The following is a 22,456-nucleotide window of genomic DNA, read 5'->3' on the forward strand; positions in this document are numbered from 1 at the left end:
AGTGGATTAGTGTCCATGTGCCTCAGACAGGGCGAGGCTGTCTGTCGCCAAGGTAGCGGGCTCACCCTACCTCAAGGTCGGAGTCAGGCGGCGGTGATGGGTTGTTGTTCCTTCTTCCCCGGCCACGTGACTTTCCATCTGAGGCCCGGCGCAATCGATCCGAATCTGAATCTTTAATGGGGGTTGATGGACTGTGAATGGTACTGTACTCTACTGAAAGGAAGAAAAGAAGGAAGAAGAAGGAGAGTATAAAAAGAGCGCATTGAAGATGAGCTATTATTTGCTTTTAGCAAAGATGTGTGAGTGACCATTTGTCTTGATGTAGAACAGACAGCTTCCTGGGACATTTTAGTGATTATGCAGGCCTACAGGTAATAAACATATCATAAATCAGTTACACAACAGTTACTTTGAGCCATTATGCTCCATGCTGATTTAATAAACGAGGGGTTATGGAGCACATGTCAACCACAAAGAGCAAAGATGTCATTTATCTAAACTGTACAACTTTGTATGAAATTACCTAAAGTTAAAGACTGATGTCTTTTGTGTTGATTGATAACAATTTCAAATGCAGTCATAAAGTTCTGACTGACTTATGAAGATACAATCAGTGCTCAATTGCCAGATGATGCATTAAAACACATGAAATTCTAAAAAAAACCCTTCAAATTTCAGTTTTCTTTTCTAGCTTGCCACAATGCAGTGTGTTATATATGATGGCTAAAACCCTTTCCTACTAATATTATGCATTTAAGCGAGTGCTAAGATTTTTTTTTGCCTTTAACTCCTGTTCACTTATCAGGAGCCACTTCCAGTCAGTAAGAGGGAGGGGGTTCAGTGGGCCGCTTGTTGATTTGAAAAAGAAACATCAAACTCCTGATATTCAGGTTACACAATTGTGGCCTCTGGTTCATTTTGTTACCTGCAGGGTTCTCCGTGAGGGCCTGGCTGCTGATGCCAGTGGGTGGCTCCTGGAGGGTGTAGGTGGTGGTGGTGGAGGGCGTGCTGGGGCTGGTGTTGTTACTTGTCATGTAGGGTGAAGTGTAGGGTGAGCTGTTGTAATACTGAGCATACTGCCCCTGGCCAAAAGCTGGATAACTGGCATAGTCCTATTGAGAAGAATAGATAGAGTAGATAAGTGGTGACACGTATAGAGATAAGGCAAGTTTAGAAAAAATAAGAAATAAAGAAAGATATACACAATATGGTGTAAGAGGGGAGATTTGGATCAAAAAAGCAAAAAAAGACTAAATGTAGCAGAGTTGAGGAAGAGAAGAAAGACGTTTGGCAGAGTAATGTGAGATATGCCCCGCACCAGTGTTGCTACTTTACAGTGCAGATTCCAAAACATAAATGCAAACACATGTCTGTTCTGTCCTACATCTGGACAACGATCTGTCTTTTTTCTTTTCCCTTTCCTCTGTGGCATAATACATTTGTGTTGGAGGAGGTACAGCAGATAATCCTGCGTACAAAGCTTTTGACATCCTGAGTGATTTATGTTTGAATGTGACACGGATGAAATGTAACATATTGAGTATGCATGTTTCATAAAGATTTCCAGGTTGGGAAGAAGTCTGCAATTCAAATGTCTATGGACTGATATATCTGCATACTGATACCGGATCACAGAAATGAAAAGAGCAAAAAGAAAGTGCAGTTACCTGTTGTGTGCTGTTGAAGCCAGTCGAGTTTGTCAGGGAGTTGTTTCCTGGATACAATCCTGACGTTGTTGTGAAAGTACCACCTTTAGGGAAAAATAATACCTTTGAGTTATGCATACACCGAATAACATTATTAAATATGCAGTCCTGCATGCAGTGCAGTCACAGAAATGAAATGGCACATTGTTCAGGGAAAAAGAAAGATTTTCTTTTGTGAAACAGCTATTTGAGGTGGTGAACAGAAGGAGGCCTGAGGGAGTGCTCCCAACAGTGGCCTTATCTTTCTCCTTTCCTTCCTTATCAGTGATTGGATCAGGCCTGATGAATGACAGAGGGGACAGAGAAGGGTGAGGGGTGGACAGAACCTGCTTCCAAAGCCGTCCAAGCCCGCACAATGTGAGGAAGACAAGAGACTTTTGTGTGTGAGCTACCGAAGGGTGGCGTGGGGGGTGAAAACGATGGATGCACTGGGACGGAGCATGAGTGTGCCAAGGGGGGGAGTGCATGGGCAGTGTAGTGAGACAGAGATGTATAGGGAAGGGCTGAGGTCACACTGAGCTGCACTGGGGGGGGGGGGGGGGGGGGGGGGGGGGTTTGCGGCTGACATCCAGCCCCAATGAATATGTATGCTCCTCTTTTTATTTGCTCAAACGACGGTCCTCCGGGGTAATTAAATCATTCAAAAGGGTTGATAACATCTAATGGCTTAATAATATACATGACATGAGTTATAGAGGAAAGGAGCAGCGGGGTGGACCCCGGGGGCACGGCTTCTTTCTTCAGTGGTCATGCACCTGTACTATCAAGTCAGACAAGAGAACAGCAGGAGGAGCATCTTAAAAGGCACACACTGATAAGAGAGACAGCAGGGTGACAGGGAGCACAGGAGAGAGCTTTGTGTATTAAAGCTAACATGATGCTGTTTTGAGAATTTGAATAAAATATTTTTATGGCACTAAAACATTTTAAACTGACAAAAGTATATTGCGCTTTTAAGAATGCCAACATAACATACTACCAAATAAAACACATTTATCCATTAAAATAAAATGTAGTATGTATTCTTTTGTCTGCAGCCACAACCATGTTTATAAAGAGCGCTTAATCATAAAGTACTCAAGCAAAAGCCTGGTCAGAGAATTGTGTTTGCTATGAGTAGGAAGCGTTTGATTTCGTTAAAGCATCAATATTAATATTGCCAAAATGTGACTACAATTCTTATAGGACGTTTTATAAAGTTTGGTGACATGCATTATTCTGCATTCTAATAATATACAACCACATACCATATATATATATATATATATATATATATATATATGTATATATATATATATGTATAAATAAATAGCAAAAAATTGTCACAGCAGTTTTTTCCTACTTTTACAAATACGATAACTGGGCTACTTCTTATTGTTATTACTACTTATTTACATCTGTTCATACAAAGATAAATCACCTTCCCTTACGGGGAACATGAATTGGCACTACAACTGCATTATTTAAAAAAGCTCCTTCACTTATCACCACAGTTATCCTCCTGTAGCCAAAAAGTATCCTGTAGTTTGAGTGAAAACGAAAGGAGATAGATTTACTGTTCCTAAATGGAGGCGTAATTACACCTTTGTTCCCAGAGACAAACAAGAGGGAGTTCCTTTCATCCTCTGGTCATTGGCCCATCAGGAGGGGCCTCCCACACCGTGACAAACGCGAAGCAGCTTTCAGAACGGGAAGAAGGATCAGGGAAGTCGAGGGGCATAAGGGGTACGGTATGGAAAAAAGCACAAAAACAAGAATATGTAGTGCAGTGTTTAGCCTTGTCAGTTAGCTAAGTACCCAGCACTGTGGCCAAAAAAGAGAAAGAAATATCTCCCAAGCTCCCAAGATTACCACAAATTATTTGTGCAGTTTTTGACTCTCTGCTTCCAGCAATTACACACACAGCAGACTTTACCCTGTTCTTCATCCTGATCTCTACAGGTAAGAACTGTCTGCTCTCTTTATTGTTTTGTTTTATATTTTAATGCCTGCAGTGGGAATTTCAAAACTTTTGTGTTCTCCGCAGAAAGTTCAACATCAAGTTAATGTCTGACAGAACAAAAAGACAGAGACAAGGAGGAGTAAGGCTGCGAAGGACAACAAATTAGCCTAATGCATGGTTCAAACAGTCATAAAAGCTCTCACTGGCAGGATTTTAGGGTTGCTCTGAGGGGAACAAGGAACCACATAAAAGCTGAGGGGACCCCCGCTAGCAGTGAGAATAAGCCCATGCTGTTGGGAGTGGTGGTGCTGGTTATAGTAGGGGGTGAAAGAGGGGGTCTTGTAGTTCCCCGGGGGGCATGTTTTCTCTCCCTCCCCCTGTCCTGCTCCAGTTAGTTCACTCACTCAAGACCAGACATCATCCCTCCCTCCTCTCCTCCTTCCCTCCTGCCTTCTGGCTCCACAATTGGAAGTCCATTTGCTTTGCTTGATCAGTCCCCTTGCCATGGGCTATGTCTATCATCAGTGCACAATATTTGTAGCAGAAGTTTGTATGCCCCACTTGGGAATAGGCTATCAAGACCAGATGGGGCTCTCCTTTTAAAAAGGCAACAGAGGCTTCAGCTTCTACGGCTCACACTGCCACTGGGACAGAATGCTGGAATCCAATTATTCACCTAATTAGCATCTGCTCAGTCCCCTCATCAGCACAATATTGCTGTCTCTTCACACACCTTGGATGTTTCAGGATTTTTCTGATCTTTGATCTGATCTCCATGAGATCCACTATGTGATCTGCAATGATTGCAAAACTGAGATGCACAAAAATTCCGGCTCCCTTTATGATTTAGCGCCACAACTTTAGGACCCACACAGAGATCCATGGCATCAGACACGAAAGTGAGGAGTAAAAACATTAATCTAATCATCCCTGCATTGACAGCTGGCCACAGGCTGGTGGCAGGGACACTGACATAAAGGGAGAGTATCAGATGTGGAGAAAAAAAAGGCTTTGGTTGGGACACCCAGGCCCGAGGCACCTCGCCCAGGCAGATCAATAGGCCAGAAAGAGTAATGATGATGGTGTGGTGGAGGGCCAGAGCCACAGTTAGAGAACTCAAGGCCAGAATAGTGGTCAATCTGTCATCTAACGTGGCTGTCAATTACTAACGCACTTAACGTTACTTGGGGCAGCCGATAGCCAGAGATAACAGGAGACAGTGAGGGAGAGACAGAGTAAGACACAAGGAAAGAGAACGACAGAGTAAGAGCATAATACTTGGAAGATGAATGGGCACATAATACTGTCATCGTGAGTTAAACCACTGAGAGCAGGACAGCAGCTTGAGTATTTTGCCGTACATGCTCCTTCTCTTATTCCCTTTCTTCCTCTCTCTCTCTGCCTCTCCTTTTTCAGGCGCTCGGCTGTGCGCTGCAAAACTCTGGCTGTGGCCGACTGTATTTGGTTAAGAGGCGTGGAAAAGAGGCTTCCCCGCGCCACATCTGCTGCTGAGCTGGCGTTATTTATTGTGAGGTGCTCTAGAGGCTTTTCAACAACATGTGGAGATGTTGTTGTCACACATTAAATTTCAGAAGAGAACCAAGGACTATGCTAGCTGTTAACTAACTGTCCTTGCCCAATGCAGGTGGATCAGAGGCATTTTGAACCAATACAAACATATAGTAATAGAAACACTTCATGACAGAAGGCTTGATCCACATTTAAACAGAATGTATGACTGGCCAGAGAGAGCAAAAGAGGGGGAGTGCTGAGCGCAACAACTCATCTTTATCGGTTTCAAGGCCATAAATCTCTTTGGTCTCAGCTCTTAAACAAATACAAATATGATCACAGGGAGAGCAAAAACAAAGACTGGGGAGTGGGCAGGACATGACTGGTGCCTCCTAAGTGCCTGACATTTTTCCATCTGTGTTGATTCTTTTAAGAGGAGAGGAGAGGAGAGGGAGGCAGCCACAGTGGCTACATGTAACGGCCGCCAGGATGCAACCATCTTTTGGGGTGAGTGCGAGGTCCGTGTTGTGAATCAGTCTGGCTCTACATGCTATTAAATCATGGACGGAGACCTTTTCCCCCAAATCTTTTTCTTTGTTAGTACAATAAGAAGATTTGTGTCGGCTATGTGGAGGGAACACAGCAGAAATAGATATCAGCAACCAGATTCCCACCGTATTTTTAGATTGTTGAGGAATCAAAATCTGCTTTGTAGTGTTGTAAACCTAAACTGTAAAATTGGACATGCTGCCAGCTTGAAGAGAGAGTGATGGTATCTCACCCACACCATGCAAACACCCAAATTAAAATGTGAAAAAGATGAAGGATTCACAAGGATGTTCTCACCCTGCATCTGGTAACTGTAGGGGGCCTGTCCTGTCTGTGGAGTGGTGAAGCCAGAGCTGTAGCTTAGGAAGCCCGTCTGTCCCGGTGATTGGGACTGGTTTAGACCCCCCTCTGTCTTTATGCCTGCCCACAATGGACCTAAATCAGTTAGTGACACCAGATCGGTTTGACGGACAAACAACAATCAACACACAGGTTTAAATTACACTGGACACAGACAGAGGTTGTGTCTCTTTGCTGTTAGCATGACACACTTATCACAATGGACAAGCGCTGATTATTGGATTAAAGATTTTTACTATCATGTTGTTAAGAAATATTATTGCAAAGGGGTTGTCTACTTGGCTGTAAAAAGCATGTCAAGACTATGATTGTTTGATTTGATGTTATCATTATTAATATTATTATTATTATCATGGGTCATCCGAGAAAAGATGCACAATTAATAAAACATTCTGCTTGTGTTTGTGAGTTGAAATGGTCACTGCTTACATTCAATCAGTCACGATGCAGTTTCTATGCAGCAGTAGGTTGTAGGACTTCATTCAAATAAACAATGTAAATTCCTCCTCATATTTGAGAGTCTTTTGGGGTCAAAACACTCAAAAGACTTTGGACAAATAAAGCCTACAGTGAGCCATGTACTCTGTGCTTTCTCTTGCAACGCCAGAGGAAACCAGTTTTTGTTTTGAGATTTTTATCATTAATCTTTCACATCAGTCTAAAGAGCTTGACAAGCAAATTCTGTTTTATTGCAATGAAGGAGAATATGCAGGCACTAAATAACAAGTCAGCATCCGTGCTGCTGCTGCTTTACTGAAGGAAATGTGGGAACATGGTTTGTTCTGAGCAAGGACTTGGTCCTGACCTTCAGGAGGGAAAAACATTTAGTTGTAGTCAACATGCATCTTTTAGCAACAGTAGGTTTTAATGTGTTTTAGAAAAAAATCTTACCATAAGCTGGGATGCCATAGGGCTGGCCAGGCTGGGGGTAGCTAGCATAAGCTGCGGCCTGCTGCATTCCTGTGGTGTACTGCGTCTGCCCATACGCAGCCATATTTTGGGATGAAGGGGTAGGAAGAATATGCGGATATGTTCTGCTATTTAAGAAAAGAAACAAAAGACAACAGTAAGACAGCAAGGCAGGGAGAAAGAGGATCATTACACAGACTTTGCTAACTGACAAATCCCTTGTGATAGTGCTACCTCATTTTAAATACCAAGCCAAGCTGTAGGACAGATAGCATCGCACAGCTCATATGCATAGTGAAAGAACAATAAATGGCAAAGGACATTTTTGCTAGATAATAATTATAACAGATTTCAGAGTGCACACGCTGCAGACATCCAGGCAAACAAAGCCAGTCAAAAACCCCCGATCTAGCAGAAGGATCTAATTAAAGATCCAAATGAAGTTGGATGCTGCTTATTTTTTAAAGAAAAATAAAAGAATCCTTACTTGGAAGGGTAAATCTGTGGAGAGAACTGGTGAGTTTGTCTTGGGCTGAAGCCACTGGTTCCAATAGCTGAGGAGAGTTGAAAAGACAAGAGGCAAGCACATATTTAAACATTAAGAAATAAGGTAAATATCATCTTTTGCCAACAGAACTACTAATTACATTGCATTACTCTATTTATTTCGGTAACCTTATTTGAGGTTGAAAACCGGAGAGCAATAATGCAGTAAAATAATCAGGTAAGAACATCAGGTTTTTCTGCTGACCCGCGTATCTCTGAGGTACTTCTGGGCTGCTATGACGACCGCTGGTGTAAACACACACAGGATGGTCTGAATCAGTCTCGGACTGTGGCTTCAGTTGCCTTCGGCCTTTCAAGCCACAACCACATTGGAAGTGACATCAATGATTGCAGGTAATGAGTGCTACTGCATAATCATTTCTTCATTAAGCGTATGACTGTGTGGCTCCACGGCGCCACAAATAACTCACAGTATACTTGTTAAGAATCCGCAGTAAGAACTATTAAAGACACAGAGTGGGCTACCTGCAGGTTTCAGAAAATCAATTTGCGAAAAAACAAAACAAAACTTAAAATAAATAAAACCTAAACAACATTTAAAATTCCTATCAAACCTGCAAGACTTTAGTCAACAACTTTTTTTGACAGATTTACTTTAGACTTGAAATTTCTATTATTGGTTTGAATACAATCACTAATCTTTAAATAGTAGGCATAATTTATTGCACATTTCTATCTAAATGTTGAATAAAATAGGTAAACTTTAAATGATATTACAATATATTACAAAATTAAAGTTTGATAAGAATTTAATATTTAATCAAATTCAGGCAAACAATCACAGTTCTGCCGCATTACTAGCATTAAACTGCAGCGTAGTGGCACAGTTTTGAAACATCTTTCTAATCGGTTTTGACATGTAAAATAAGGGATTTGGTTGTGGGGGAGCGCTAACTGTGTGTAACTGTATGCTGTAACCCCTCACACACGTTATTAATATTGAACACTTTTCCCACATCAGCAGCACCTGCCACTGGACAAAACCTGCTCTTCTGAACGGAGCTTTGGGTTTCCCCGCGGAGGATATGGGGTATAAGATTACTAAATTTCATTAATACTGTCAGAGACAAAAGTCATAGCAATGATTTATGCGCTTCTAGCGTTAAGTATCAAGTACTTAGTTAAACAGTGAAGGAAATACGGGAAAATTCGAAGCAAGATAATACCAGCTGGTTGCAGTGCTGTTAATACATGTTAATTGAAAATATAGGAGAGTGCTGCAGGTTGACATAGATACTGGGGGTAGTAGGAAAAATAAATAAGCTAAAAAATTACCACATTAGTAATTATTTATTTTTATAATTTCAACAATGCTCATTATACTCTGAGGTCTAGAGAGTGTGTGTGTGTGTGGAAGTGCATGTGTGATGGGAAGGGTGTGAAAACCCTTGCTCTGACAGGACGATAGAGTAACAGCCCGTGGAGAGTAATGGCCACTGGGACGCCGTGTCACTCCACTGGACAGACAGGTTCAGTGCATTACAGGTCATGATACAGTCCACACACACACACACACACACACACACACACACATACACACACAATGTTGGTGTCAAGGCTTCTCTCTCTTATCAATTCTGCAGCTGTGTGTGTATGTTGTGTTTGGGTGTGTGTGTGTGTGTGTGTGTGTGTGTGTGTGTGTGTGTGTGTGTGTGTGTGCAAGAGGCAGCCAGACACATGAGTGCACAGACACACACACAACAGTCCTCCTGCCTCACCTGATCCTGAGAAGCTGTCTAGAGAGGTGTCTGCTACCGAGGTGGCGATTTCGCTGCTGCTCATTGGCTCGGTTTTAACTGCAAACAAAGAAGCCACATTGTCACCAATTGCACCAAATCAAGTCTGAAAAAGAAAAGAAAAATAAAACGGATCAGATAAAGTCTATGGTTTTCAGATTTTCACATTCACTATATAGCAAAAACAGAACCGTCTGCAGAAGGAGAAGGGAGTTGTCACACAACATTCGGACAATATTTATAATAATGTCAGAAAATTGAAATGCACCCCATCTGTATCCATTTAAATGGTTTGTAGATATATTTTTGTATTTTATCATTATAATTATGAATTATTTTTAATGAAGTATCTGATGGTGCAAGAGAGTTATGTTTATCTTTATCACAGATCTTTATTGTTAAACCTGGAGAATAGCGTTTTATATTTAGAAATTAACTTGAGCCAGTTTCTAATGTAAAAATTTATATTAGAAATGTACAGAATTTTTACTTAATTTTGCAAATGCACTGTAAATTATTCTTTAATTTGACGGTACATTCTACTGAGAAAAAATAATGACACTATCATTTAATGATAAATTATTGACTTATCAGAACCTAAATGTAGCATGAAATAAAAAGCATCACTGTAGATGTATGTTGGAGTCACAGATAAAAAAAGAGCTCCACAGGGATGTACAACTACAATTGAAATGTCAAGGAAATGCATGGTGTATAAAATCTTTTTGAGAGTGTAACGCTGTTTGACCTCGGCCTCCTTTATACAGCTCAGCGATAGATCTGCAAAGACAATTTCACAGCTTTCTGACAGCTCAGGAATCTCTGAAATCAATCCATTTCACTTCAGGCGGGCTGGAGGACTTTTTTTTTTTCTTTTTGGCAAAACAAATTGACAATGTGGGTAAAGGAGTCATGCTCAGTGGAATCCCCCATGGTTGAAGAAGCCATTTGCTGTCATGTTTTACATGTTTCCGCTATGCTCGTTCAGTGCAGAAACATATGTTATCGAGGGCAATTTCTTTTGAAAAACACACCGATGAAAAAATAGTGGTAAGGTGCATGCATAAACAAGCACACTCGGGTCACAGAGCACACAATGATCAGCATGGAACGTCCAAATGAAAGCAAAATGCAGTCTGCAAGTTCACAATCTAACTATTAATTGACAATGGACTCAAATCCAGTCGATGTCAAATCATGCTTGAAACAGAATACCACAACAATTACAGCAAATACCAAAGAGTTTCTGAATGAAAGGCACAATAGTTGAGGCAACTTTATAATTCAGCAGCTGATTAGCAGAAGCATTTTTGAATCTTTTGAGAAAATACAAATTAAACTTGTGAAGGAGGTAGGTCAAAAAAACTACAAAAGTGCTTTCATTCTCGCTGTCAGTTGCAAACACCAAGTATTGTCCTTTCATTATGTCACCAAGAGTAGACAAACCTGCAGCGGACTGTGAGTTAGAACCTAACAACCAGTCTGCAGTGGTAAGCATTGTGATGTTATCACCTATGAGAAAGAAAGAACGGTAAAGGGACACATGACAGTCTGCACCATGTCTACGGGTCCTGGGTCATGAATACACTAAAAAGTCAACCCTGAGCTCAAAGCACAGACCAACCTAAAGATTACGTGACGGGCAGGGGGAATGTTTTTAATACGTTGTGTTGGTTTGTGACATGGGCATGACTGCTTCACTAAACAAAGGCTCAGATTTACAGCACAGGTGAATCCCCTGAGTAAATTACTATGTACAGCAGAAACCTCATGCAAAACTCTATCATTTCCATTCTGTGGGCTTTGAATAATTACATGGGTGCTTAAATAAACAGCTAATAGTCACTGGAAAACAACTACTGGTAGGACTCATTTGTTGACTCTAGATACAAGTCATCAAATACGAAGGACATTCTCTTCATTGTTCACTGGCTGTTTAAATAATAACTAAAATTTGCAACAACACTAAAACGCTTTATTGCTTTAACGCTATACTAAATTACTTTCAGATCAAAACGTCAGTTTCACATGGAATGCTACTATACAGCGTTTGTCACCATCCTCAGACCTTTTAAAAATGTAGAATAGTATACAAGACTGGGAAAGCAAATAAAGAGCAACAGCTCCGCATACATACCTTCAGTGCCATTGGGTGTCATGGAATTGTTATTGATGTGGGAGTTGTCGAGGTTGGGACCATTAGGAGATTCACTGCTTCCACTTACTCGGCTGTGAGGACTGGCAAGATCCTGCATTTCCATAGACCTGAGGAGACACACGCACACATGCACACACCAAATCAAATTACACATATTACTCTTGTTTCAGGGAAGACACGCAGCCCTGATAAACAATGCAGTGCGCACAATATGCATAATCCAGTAGTCCAGATCTAGATAAATAAAATGGTGATGATAATACAAGATAGTAATGTTAGTAACGAGTTGAGTAAAAAAAACAAATTTACTAAATTTAAAATCTATAATTCACAACAATTTTACTAATGACTACCTTGCACGTGATGTTTTCAACTGAATTTCAAATAATGACATTTTTATCTGGTGGAAGGACAAAATGAACACATGAAAATGACAGAAATATACAAGGCAAAATGGGACACACTCACTTAAGCACAAACAAAAACAGAGTGGAATTGAAAGCTATGCAATGAATAGTAAACATTTTTACAAGGCACTTTCTGATTTCTCTTATTACAACAATCTCACTGCACGTCAGCATTTAACATGAAGTGAACACGAAGTGTTTACTGTCAATTTACTCGGATGTATCTTTAAGAAAAAATGGCCTTAAGTGTATATAGTTTTGTGCGGTATCGAAGACTGTTAACAGATGTTTGCTGGTTTGAGGCAATGGTTAATGTGCCTGTTAAAAGTGCAGCACTCTGCTTGATTGTAAGAGCCCATGCCTCAGTGATGGGCAGATGAGAAGCTCACGAGGCATGTGTTTGCTCTGGCAAGCTCCTTAATTGTTTCTGTGTTTATACAAAAGACCATGCCACTGAAAACATTATTCTATCTTCTCATTTGTGCGCTCAAAGGATTTGAATGAGTATAGACAATGGAGTAGAAAGGAGGCACGAGTGATTTGGAAAGTGCGGCCACAAACTCTAGACACCATTTGTCTCTGCCACTGTTCCCATTGCGATAGTAAGTTAATGAAATTAGGATAAAATATTTTGTACATTATGCGGCCATTTCGAATTACATTTCAGGGTTCTGGGTATCTCTGCTATCGATAAACATTGCCATTTTACACAAGGCCGCAAAGATAAATGCTGAAGAAAGTCTGAGTAGTCTGAGTGCTATCAGATGCCCCGAAGAAACCAGAATTATGAGATAAAAAGATGAAATTATGATATGCATTTACGCCGTTTAAGATGGATTATAATGTTATGATATTATGATAGTTTGGAGTATAGCTTGGCAAATGTAGTCATTTCTTGCGGTTCAAGTCCATTTCAATTATTAATAGAAAAAATAAATATTTTAAGCATTTTATTGCAAACCAAAAAGACCAAGATAAAAGTCACAAAACAATCATTAATAAAAATAAAAAAAACAATGACACAAAAGGCCATGTCATTCGTTTTCACACATACTCCAATAACAGGAGCCTCATTGTCATTTTCCCAGAAGTATATTCATTTACCTCTGCCCTAAAATATCACACCCTCCAAGTATGCAACACCACAAATGTACAAATCCAAGCACATTACAGATCGACCCTTTTTCTACATTTCCCACTCACTACTTAATCCTGTTCTCTCTCCTCCTTTACCCCAAACTTCTCTCACATTAGCTGATACCTAAAGTCTCTACCATCTCTAATCAGACAACACAGGATGCTGAGAGAAGTTGACAGTTGTTTAGCAGAGTATCTAAGGCAATCTCAGATGCCCTGCAGAGAGCTACATGTCTCTGATGCTGCTGGCACTGGATCAACTGTGCTCTTACCTGGACCTAGGTGGCTTTGAGTCCTCACAAACCACACTCCCTTTCTTTATTCTGCCTCCACCTGCCCCAACAGAAACAATGTCACTCCTTGTTATTGCAGCTCGATGTCACAGTCCAGAGCCATCCATGACACAAAAAGGCTTGTCTGAGAAAACATTATTGTTATTCTGGAGCAGAATGGGAAAAGAGGGCTAGCGGGGGAACAGAGGCGCACATTGTCTCTCTCCGAGCCGCAGCCCTACTCCGCTGTTGTTTCCTCCTCCAGGTCCTCCCTCCTCCCTAAGCAAGGGGAGCACAGCCAAATGACGGAAAGGTGATTCATCATTGGTCTACGACAGCTGCAAACTGGATTAGCCCTCCCCCAATCAACATGCAAAGCGGCTTAGCCAAGGTAAGCAGGAAGGGGTGGGGGGGGTTGTGGGGGGTGAAGGTAGGCAGTGGGGCGAGGGGTTGGGGGGGAGCAGGAGCTGAGGGGCAGCAGAGGGTGGGAGAGCCTGCCCGCTTTCCTGCTTGAGGTAGCCTGCTGCTGGAAGGAAGATGGGACTTGTTGAGCAGAGACAAGTCAAGCGTGACACCCCTAGCATCTTCAGCAGATCTTTCATCTGCATTTGACACTATCTGAAATTTATCAGCACTCCCCCTCCCGGCACACTGACAGGTCCTAATGACCGTCAGGGCTGCTTCCCGCGGGCCTGCCCCAGCCTGGGGCCATGGCACAGCACAGAAACACACAACTTCATAACTTCACAGCCTATTCAGAAAGACAGGACAATATATACTCACAAAGACATTATATAAATCTTTTCTTTCCAGCAACACAAAAACTCAAGCTTATGTCTTTTTTTTACATGTCTTTTTCTTTAGCATACAGAGACACATAACTCATGCCTGTATGCGTACACACACATTTATGTACAGGGCACTTCAGAGGCCCCCAGATCAGTGGTGCGAATACACACACACACACACACACACACACACACACACACACACACACACACACACACACACACACACACACACACACACACACACACACACACACACACACACACACACACACACACACACACACACACACACACACACACACACACACACACACACACACACACACACACACACACACACACACACACACACACACACACACACACACACACACACACACACACACACACACACACACACACACACACACACACACACACACACACACACACACACACACAGGGCACTTTAGAGGCCCCCAGATCAGTGGTGCATCTCAGACAATGAAGGAGACTGGAAACAAGAACACGGAGAGCATATGGAGCCACATATGTTTCCTATGACGCTACGAATGCCTCTATTACTCTCCTTTAGCTGACAGTTACATTTTGCTGTCCACTCCCGCTCTGCTCGTCTCTCTCAAAACATCAAGCAGAGCCATATACTTGCACGGCTATAACACTATATTAGACCTGACTCCAGCCCACCATGGGAATACAAGGTCCAAAAAAGGTCAAAGGTATTCAATTGGTCAGGACAAATACATATAAAGTATTTTTTACAAAAATCCTAGCATGATTTCTTAATGGCTGACTGTTAACATGAGCCAGGGTAACCTGAGCTGCATGGTCTTAGGTTTTTTTTTTTTCAACAGGCTTTGCTCTTCACACCAAGGCAAAGCCTTCATGAATACCCTTCCAGCTTTACAATTTGCCTACTCTCCCACTACTAATAGTACAGCCATCTCCAGCAAAAATAACAATTATATTTCATTCTCACTTTAGAAGCTACGGAAATCAGCAGTTCCACTTCTTGGCATTTCTCCAATACTAAAAATTGCAGAGGGGATGTAAAAAAAACACAAAAATATCAATGGAATAGAAAGTCCACAGAGGTAAAAGCCATAAAGACGAAAGAGAAACACATTTTGCCACAGCACATTAACAGCGATCAAAGAGTAGGGGGAAGTTGTGGAGAGAGTGTGTTGTGGTGGAGAGATGTGGTATGGTGTGTGTGTGTGGTGGCTGGTTTCTCTGTTTAGCAGTGCTGGCCAATGAAGCCATTACCATGCTGGTGTGTCAGCCATTACCAGCAGGTGAAATCAGCCAGGTGAAGAGACAGAGGGGGAAGATGGGAGAGGAGAAGGGAAGGGGGCAGGGATTTAAAAGCACATGCCTTTCTTCTTCGCCACTAAATATTTATTGTTAAAAAAAAGCTCTGCATTCAGCATCTCTGATGTGCTTCTTAGTTCAACCTGAACTGCCAGGTCTTTGAAGCTAACAAGAACAAAGCCAAGCTAGATGAAGTGCTGGAAGTGTCATCAAGAGGAAAAAAGGAGAAGTGCCACAACACGCTTCACTCACAGTTGTTCCCTTTTGTTTCGCGTTACTTATTTCAGGACCTGCGTCTCCAAAGGTAAATAGAGCCACAGCCAAGCTTTTAGCATAGATCATCTCAGCATGCAGGCTGTCTGACCCGGCACAAATCGTTTCCTCACCGTTGCTACATATTCCGTTACTATTCAGCAAAGAGGCGTTTCACCTCGATCACAGATTTGTTTGAAAGTACTTTCACATATTAATGTTTACTGTTGCAAATACAAATAATCACTGAAAAAGAAGACGGTGGATATGCTTGTTTTATTTATGTTCTCCACACTCTGTGTCATCCTTACTAGATATTAATTTTATAGTGCGTAGACCTTTGGATTTTACGATCTGTGTAAGCCATGTGTTGTGAGTTACAACTTTTAAAAAACAATGCTTTAATCAAAATCTTACTTTAAAACAACTAATCCCCACTTAAGCTGGTCAGCTGAATCCACATGGTGGCCCAGGAAAAATAAATCCACTCTCAAAGAATGTAGATGCAGACAACAATTGGACACAGATGTGAGTGGAATTAGGCACAGTTTACAAAATGCTACACTTCACTTGTGTCTCTGTGCGTGGCTGAAAAAATGACGGCTGCCAGCAAACGCAACATTAAATAGCTTGGTGCATTTTTCATCCTTAAAAGTAAAGTGTTTTAGAAAAAATAGCCATTGCATGTTTTTAACAAAATGGATAGAAATTTCAGCGTATGGAGGTGTATTTTTTTTATACGGTAAGGGCACTTTTTCAAAAACTTGTTTTCTTAGAGACAAAAGAAAATTAGTTTACTTATGTATTGCTTAATAAATTGCTTAATGTATTTAAACTGTAAATTCCTAAAATATATGCTTAAACCAAATTATTTTTAGATAAAATAATTATATTTTTATTTTCTATGTACATTTATTTATGCAGATGAACAGTTGTGGTCTGTAATTGGTACAGGAATGAGACTTATGGCGACAAATTATAAAAACATATGGTGTTTCACACATAGTTTTAAATTTTGTACTTGTCTGTAATTAAAATTACAAATTTTTAGCAGATGTGCTGTGTGTTGATGTGCAATTTGTCTCTCTCATTTGCTTCAATCTGACATCGTGCTCCAGCAATTCACCCAATAGCTACGTTAAATCTGTTAATACTGTGCTCTTCAACCTTCAAAATTATTTCCAGAAGGCCAGTTTGCCTGTGAGAGGCCATCAAACAAGATTTAAGGTGCACATTTTATCACAACCTGCCTACCACCGTGACCACCGCAGAGCAAGAGAGGCTTTACAACACAAAGATGAAAGAAAGTCCAGTGACAAATCTTAATAATTATATCACTTTTATGCTTGTGGCTTGTTACTATTATTCTCTTAAATCTGAAGAAGTAATCTATTATGTGTATGAAATTATTATTTGTGTGAATTAGGAAGCGGAGAAAATTCTAAAATTGCTAAGTTCATATCAAAACTGCAGAGGGTAATAAAGTGGCAGTTTTAAAGAGGAAACAAATATATGATCTGTACAGAGGCGCATTTAACTATCAGCACCTTTGCAGTTTAACCCCTTTCAATACAATGTCTGTGTTAGACTTTCAGCTCAGCAGCTTACTTATTATCTTGCACAACGTAAACATATTGCCCTTTACAAACAAACACACAAGAGGGTATTAGTGATAGAGGACCTGTTATGGCAATCAACAGAAATCTTTAAGGTTAATTTCCTGTTCTTTCAGCAACATATTCCACATCTAAACAGTGGCGGGTTAACAAAATAACACTCAACACTATTTAGTAAACAACCCCTGCCCACTAATCACACACAATGGGCTACTTAATAGGAGGTTCCCCTATTTTCTTCTTCCTTCTCTCGCGCTCTCTCCCCCCGTCCCTCTTCCCCACTATTAGCTCTATCAGTGAGGCTGGATCAATTAGGCTTCTGTGTCTTTCACCATTTTCAATCTCCTCTCTGAGAGAAGAGGACAAGGGCTCAGTCCCGGCTAGACACATCTATACGGAAGGAAGGCATCAGGCCTTGTGCAAACAATGCCACCGTCACCGCCGACCACTCCTGCTTGTGCACACTGCTGCTACGCATGCATGGAGCTCCGCAGCCAGGCAGAGAGACCCTGATCTCTCCCTGTGTAAAGCAAATACACAGTGTAAACACCCCCAAATCAGCCTGCTCATTATCTGTTAATTGGATAAATAAGGTTATTGTGTGAGTGAATGGCTGCAGCAGGCGATCACACACACTGTCATGTTTGTCTGCACGGAGCGAAGGCCACTCTGCAAGCAGTCTGGCTCTCTAGCCTATTCTAACCTCTCCATTTCCTTTCTTTCATCTACAAACACACACCTTTCTCAACAAGAAAAAGGGCAGGGTTTTGAAAATGACAAGAATTAGAGGATAAAAAAGGGGGGGAAATGCACAATTTGAGAGATTAAATGTCCTTCACACACACACACATAATTCCCTGACTTGTGATGTAAGCCTGTGATCATACACAGAACATTAAACCAGAACATCCTTCAATTAGAGAGGCTAGTGATTACAGCGAGTGAGTCATCTTTACTACACGCGAAATACTGGCGAGCGGAGATGCAGCGCAGCCGGGAGCCGAGGCCTGTTGTCCCGGTCAGACGCTGAGAGCCTCTCAGGTCCCCTCGCTGCATTCCTGGCCTCAGCAGATGGCATTAGATGTCAACTGCTTCAACTTGTTGGTTTTGTTTGTTCTGCCAGTCAAAAAGAGACTCCTGCAGGGACCAGCATGTTTTCCTAGGCTGATCGAAAATTTAAACTGGGCCAAGCAAAAGAAGATCCCATATGTCAAAGGGAAATTTGGATACACTGCAACAAAGATATCAGTCTCTCATGATGAGAAAATAGACGTGTTTTTCAATTTAAATATATTTTGAATTACATGTGGAGAAAAATGTCGGGTCATATTTTTTAAGAAGTCAATTTTAGGGGACATTTTTATACCAAAGTAATTTATAATGACAGCAAAAAAAATATTACATTTTTAAACCTACTGCACTCATACAGTATGTATTATAAAAACAGGACGTATAGTAAGATATTTTAGTTATTATCAAATACACTGTAAATACTATAAATTGTTACTTAAATAACATATACTATGTTTTTATTTACTTGCGTTGTTTTGACTTTAACTTAAATGAAAACTAAGCATTCATCAAGAGCATTTCTTCTTTAGCTATTTATCTATCATCATCAATGAATTGCAGATGACCTGTGAAAATTAAAGTCTTCCACTCTGGTTGATATTATTGTTATTAATAGAAGGTTTTGAATAACTCTCCAGCATTTCACTCCCTACAATAATAAAAAAAGGTGTAGTAGGTGCTTTTTTTAAACCATAAAAATGAATGACAAGATAAACGCAGAAATTAAATGCTCACTCCTTCTCCTCAGTTGAATGAATGGTTTTACTGAGAATTATTGCTTAAATTAAATGCTGATGCTGACGTACCAAATAAAGGAGATGATTACACACACACACATACACACACACACACACACACACACACTGAAGTACTCAAAAATTAGATAAGGTATGACGAGTCAGGTTTTAAGCTAACATTACATACAAATTAAAGTCATACTCACTACAATTATGGTTGAATCCGTGTGTGTTTATCCCTTCTTATATCTTCTTTAAAAAAAAAAAATCTTCTCCAGAGAGATCGTTCAGTCCAGCAGAATGGACAGCAAACTTTCTAAGAGAGTTCTTCTGGTGTTTGTAGAATATGTAGCACAATAAATGTAAACTACAAGACTACTTTTTTCTTTTTCATTTTAGGTGTTGGAACCCATGGAGCCCCGCGCGGTATCTCAGGAGACCCGGTCCTATAGTGAGAAAGAGAGTTGTCCGATTACTGCTTCAGGCAGTGACTAGCGAGTGTCTGAGGAAGAGGGAAAAAAAGAGAGAGAGTGAGAGAGCCGAGGTAGAGGGAGGGAGGGAGAAAGGCAGTGAATGAGGGAGGGAGAGGGAGGCTGCTGCCGTTTGAAAAAGCAGAAAAGTTGCTTGGTGCACTCTCACAGGAAGACTTTGGGTCTGGAGGAGGCACGGGGGAGTTGTGCCTCACACCAGCTCCCCATATGTCATTCACTCACAGCTTTAAGCAATAGAGCCCTCTCCAGATTGTATCAGTGGAGACTAAGACAATGAACTGGCCTGCCTGTCCACTGGAACACCAGGCTCCGCTCACACACCCCAAGGGCCCACACTTTTTTTTTTCTCTTCCCCCCTTTCACTCTTATTTTTGTTATGCTCTTTTTTCACCACAAACCACATTTTTTTTTGCTCTTTCTTGAGTCTTAGGTCGCTGCTGGATTTCTCTTTGTCATAGAGGGACATCAGAGGGTAAACAAGGGCTTAGGTCATTAGCTTAGGTGATGGGAAGCCAGAGGTTTAACAGCAGCCGAGCTGCTCGGCTATGTCTAGTGGAAGTCCTCTGTCAACACATACACACCGCGTCTGTGTGCAAGGTAATGACTGCCTTCTGTCTGCTCCAGGTTATTATTTCAACTGTGCGAGGCGGCTTCACAAGGCCACGCTGCTACTGATGAGCTCAAACTGGTGATTTATTCAAGCTGGTGATGAGGCTCTAACAGTTTTTGCCTCAATATGTCATGCTATTTTTTTTTAAAGAATATCAGTTCTGTGTGATGAATGGTTAAGGGGTCAATGGACCATTTAGAATTTGTTTAATTTCCACATAATAAAACTGTGGGTGAAATGCCGACTGTAATACTGAAAAATGATTACCAAGAAAGAGGAAATCATACATTTACCATGGTAAAGAGGTGGTGACAGAAGAAGAACACCCACGGTTAGAAGAATAGCGTACTGTGTTAGCGGTTGGTCTATGTATGCACTGCTTGTATCTTAGGTAGTGGGTGATGATAAGACATGAGAAATGGTGATGTATATCATCGAAAGAGCACATGCAATTCTTTCTCAAAATGTATAATATGGTATGTTTGTTTGTTTTTTTATTATAGAAATAATAAAATAGTCACTTTCTACATGATCATCTGTAGAGTTCACAACCCGTACTGAAAGCAGGTCAACACCAACCAACCTCTGTAGCAGAAATCGCCAAGGAGCTGACAGAAATAGATTCAAGCTGCACTGCTCCTGATTTAAATACACTGCAGTAATGATGTGGCCGTGCACGAGATGCAAATGCTACCTCCTTCTGCCGACTGCCCACAGGTAAATCCATAGGCTCACATTTCAATATTGAAGCATGAAATATATTGCACATATATTGCACATTGAACAGGTTCTTGGTAACTCAATTGACTAATAGATGCTTGGGGACTCTCAAGTAACTATTTCTAATAGCGGAGGGGTACACAAGCCAATTGAGTTACTGCATTTACTCTGTCGCTCTATATTTCAATAAGCAGCTGTACAAAATTAGTTTGAGATGTAATTTTGCAAGTGAGTTATTTTCAAATTGCACAGTATAATTATCCAGAGTTGTTTATGTCTCAACTAAACTCAGATTTTCCTCGTACTCTACTGCATGCAGTGCCGCATGGCATGTTTTGAATCAAGGCTCCAATCAACCTAGCAATTTTACTGGTCATGTTTGGTGACTACTGTATTCATGTTCCATAGTGTTAAATGTAAACAATATCACGTAAAATGAAAGTTACATTTCATTTAAATTGCCACGATGTTGAGTTTAATGCATTAGCACGTTTCTTTTGGTTTACCTTCTGATTAAAATATTCACATAATATTATATAAAATATTGCCGTTTTAGAGGCACTGAGATATATTCAACATAAGAAAACCTCATTAGACATAATCGTTTTTGCAACTATAAAAACTTAGCCTAATAGAATCTTCTATGTCTGCCAAGTGGAAGCTTAACAAAAGATGCACTGATACTGTTCGACTGACAGCAGCGCTAAAACGTCACTTGCCAAAAACTATATCAAGTAAGAAATTTGAGAAGTGAGCTAAGATTGAATGCGAAGCCGTTCTTTATTAAGGATTATCTTGATGGGACTCAATGGTCCTCATGTGGGGTTGCAGGGATGCCTGTCTGCAATTTAGAGTGAAGAGAGATCTGCACTGTCCTCCATTGCCAACAGGTTATCCACTCAGCTTCTCACACACATGAAAATAGACTCACTTCCAACTGACGGATTCTGTTTTTGAGATAAGGAATGGAGAGTTAATGTACATCTAACTGGAATCCTAGTGCTAGGAAAGTTTTGGATCCTAAACTGCTGCACGTTTTTCTTCTGTTGTTCTGCAAATGGGGACAGCTTGGTAAAGTGAGTTTGCTTATCTTGACAAAGAATACATAAACAGTGTGAAAGGTGCAGGACCGGTGTGACAAGGGATCAAATGGTTCAGATGAAACAAAATGCTAACACCCTGGTGACACAGTTGCAATATTTTTATATGCATATGCTGCAAATTTGTTTGGGTAGAGCTACTACCATGTTTATATAATGTCACACATTGGGGGGGATCAAGTTCCTTTTTTGACATAAGTCTCAGTAGAGCATTACACTCCGAACCTTCCCCCAAGAAGGGAAATCTGAACTTGGGACAACTTTGGATAAAATAACAGTTTTTATATATTTACACAGGCATTACTAGGTGAAGTATTCACCTATTGACTAAGGAGAAAATACAAAAAACCCTTAACTACACAAACCTCCCACCCCCCACCCAGCCTTGCCCCTGACACAAGTGGGACATTAAGTTTGCTGGATGGCAATTTGTCAAAGACCTCTGTAAGTGCTAGGTACTGGATATTCCTGAGTTATTCAATGTGCATAGTTTCCTGTTGAA

At 40.8% G+C, this 22,456-nt stretch overlaps 1 protein-coding gene across 6 annotated transcripts in view; it reads right to left on the minus strand.

Moving 5' to 3' along the window:
• Window positions 1–19,491, minus strand: part of eya1 (EYA transcriptional coactivator and phosphatase 1) — a gene marked incomplete at its 5' end in the record, with an annotated part of 39,449 nt that extends 19,958 nt beyond the window's left edge. The window contains 10 exons of one of the 6 annotated variants that reach the window (XM_083936624.1): window positions 71–213; window positions 926–1,112; window positions 1,668–1,750; window positions 6,007–6,129; window positions 6,961–7,103; window positions 7,466–7,532; window positions 9,264–9,341; window positions 10,728–10,793; window positions 11,419–11,546; window positions 19,240–19,491. In XM_083936624.1, the coding sequence (XP_083792750.1) occupies window positions 71–213; window positions 926–1,112; window positions 1,668–1,750; window positions 6,007–6,129; window positions 6,961–7,103; window positions 7,466–7,532; window positions 9,264–9,341; window positions 10,728–10,793; window positions 11,419–11,542 (1,014 nt within the window). Of the gene's footprint in view, window positions 1–70; window positions 214–925; window positions 1,113–1,667; window positions 1,751–6,006; window positions 6,130–6,960; window positions 7,107–7,465; window positions 7,533–9,263; window positions 9,342–10,727; window positions 10,794–11,418; window positions 11,547–19,239 lie in introns of those variants that run through there. The other 5 variants (XM_083936625.1, XM_083936623.1, XM_083936627.1 and 2 more) reach the window with 5 other exon arrangements.
• Window positions 19,492–22,456: the final 2,965 nt, after the last annotated feature.

The sequence above is a fragment of the Echiichthys vipera genome, assembly GCF_963691815.1.
Source record: "Echiichthys vipera genome assembly, chromosome: 21".
NCBI lineage: Eukaryota > Metazoa > Chordata > Actinopteri > Perciformes > Trachinidae > Echiichthys > Echiichthys vipera.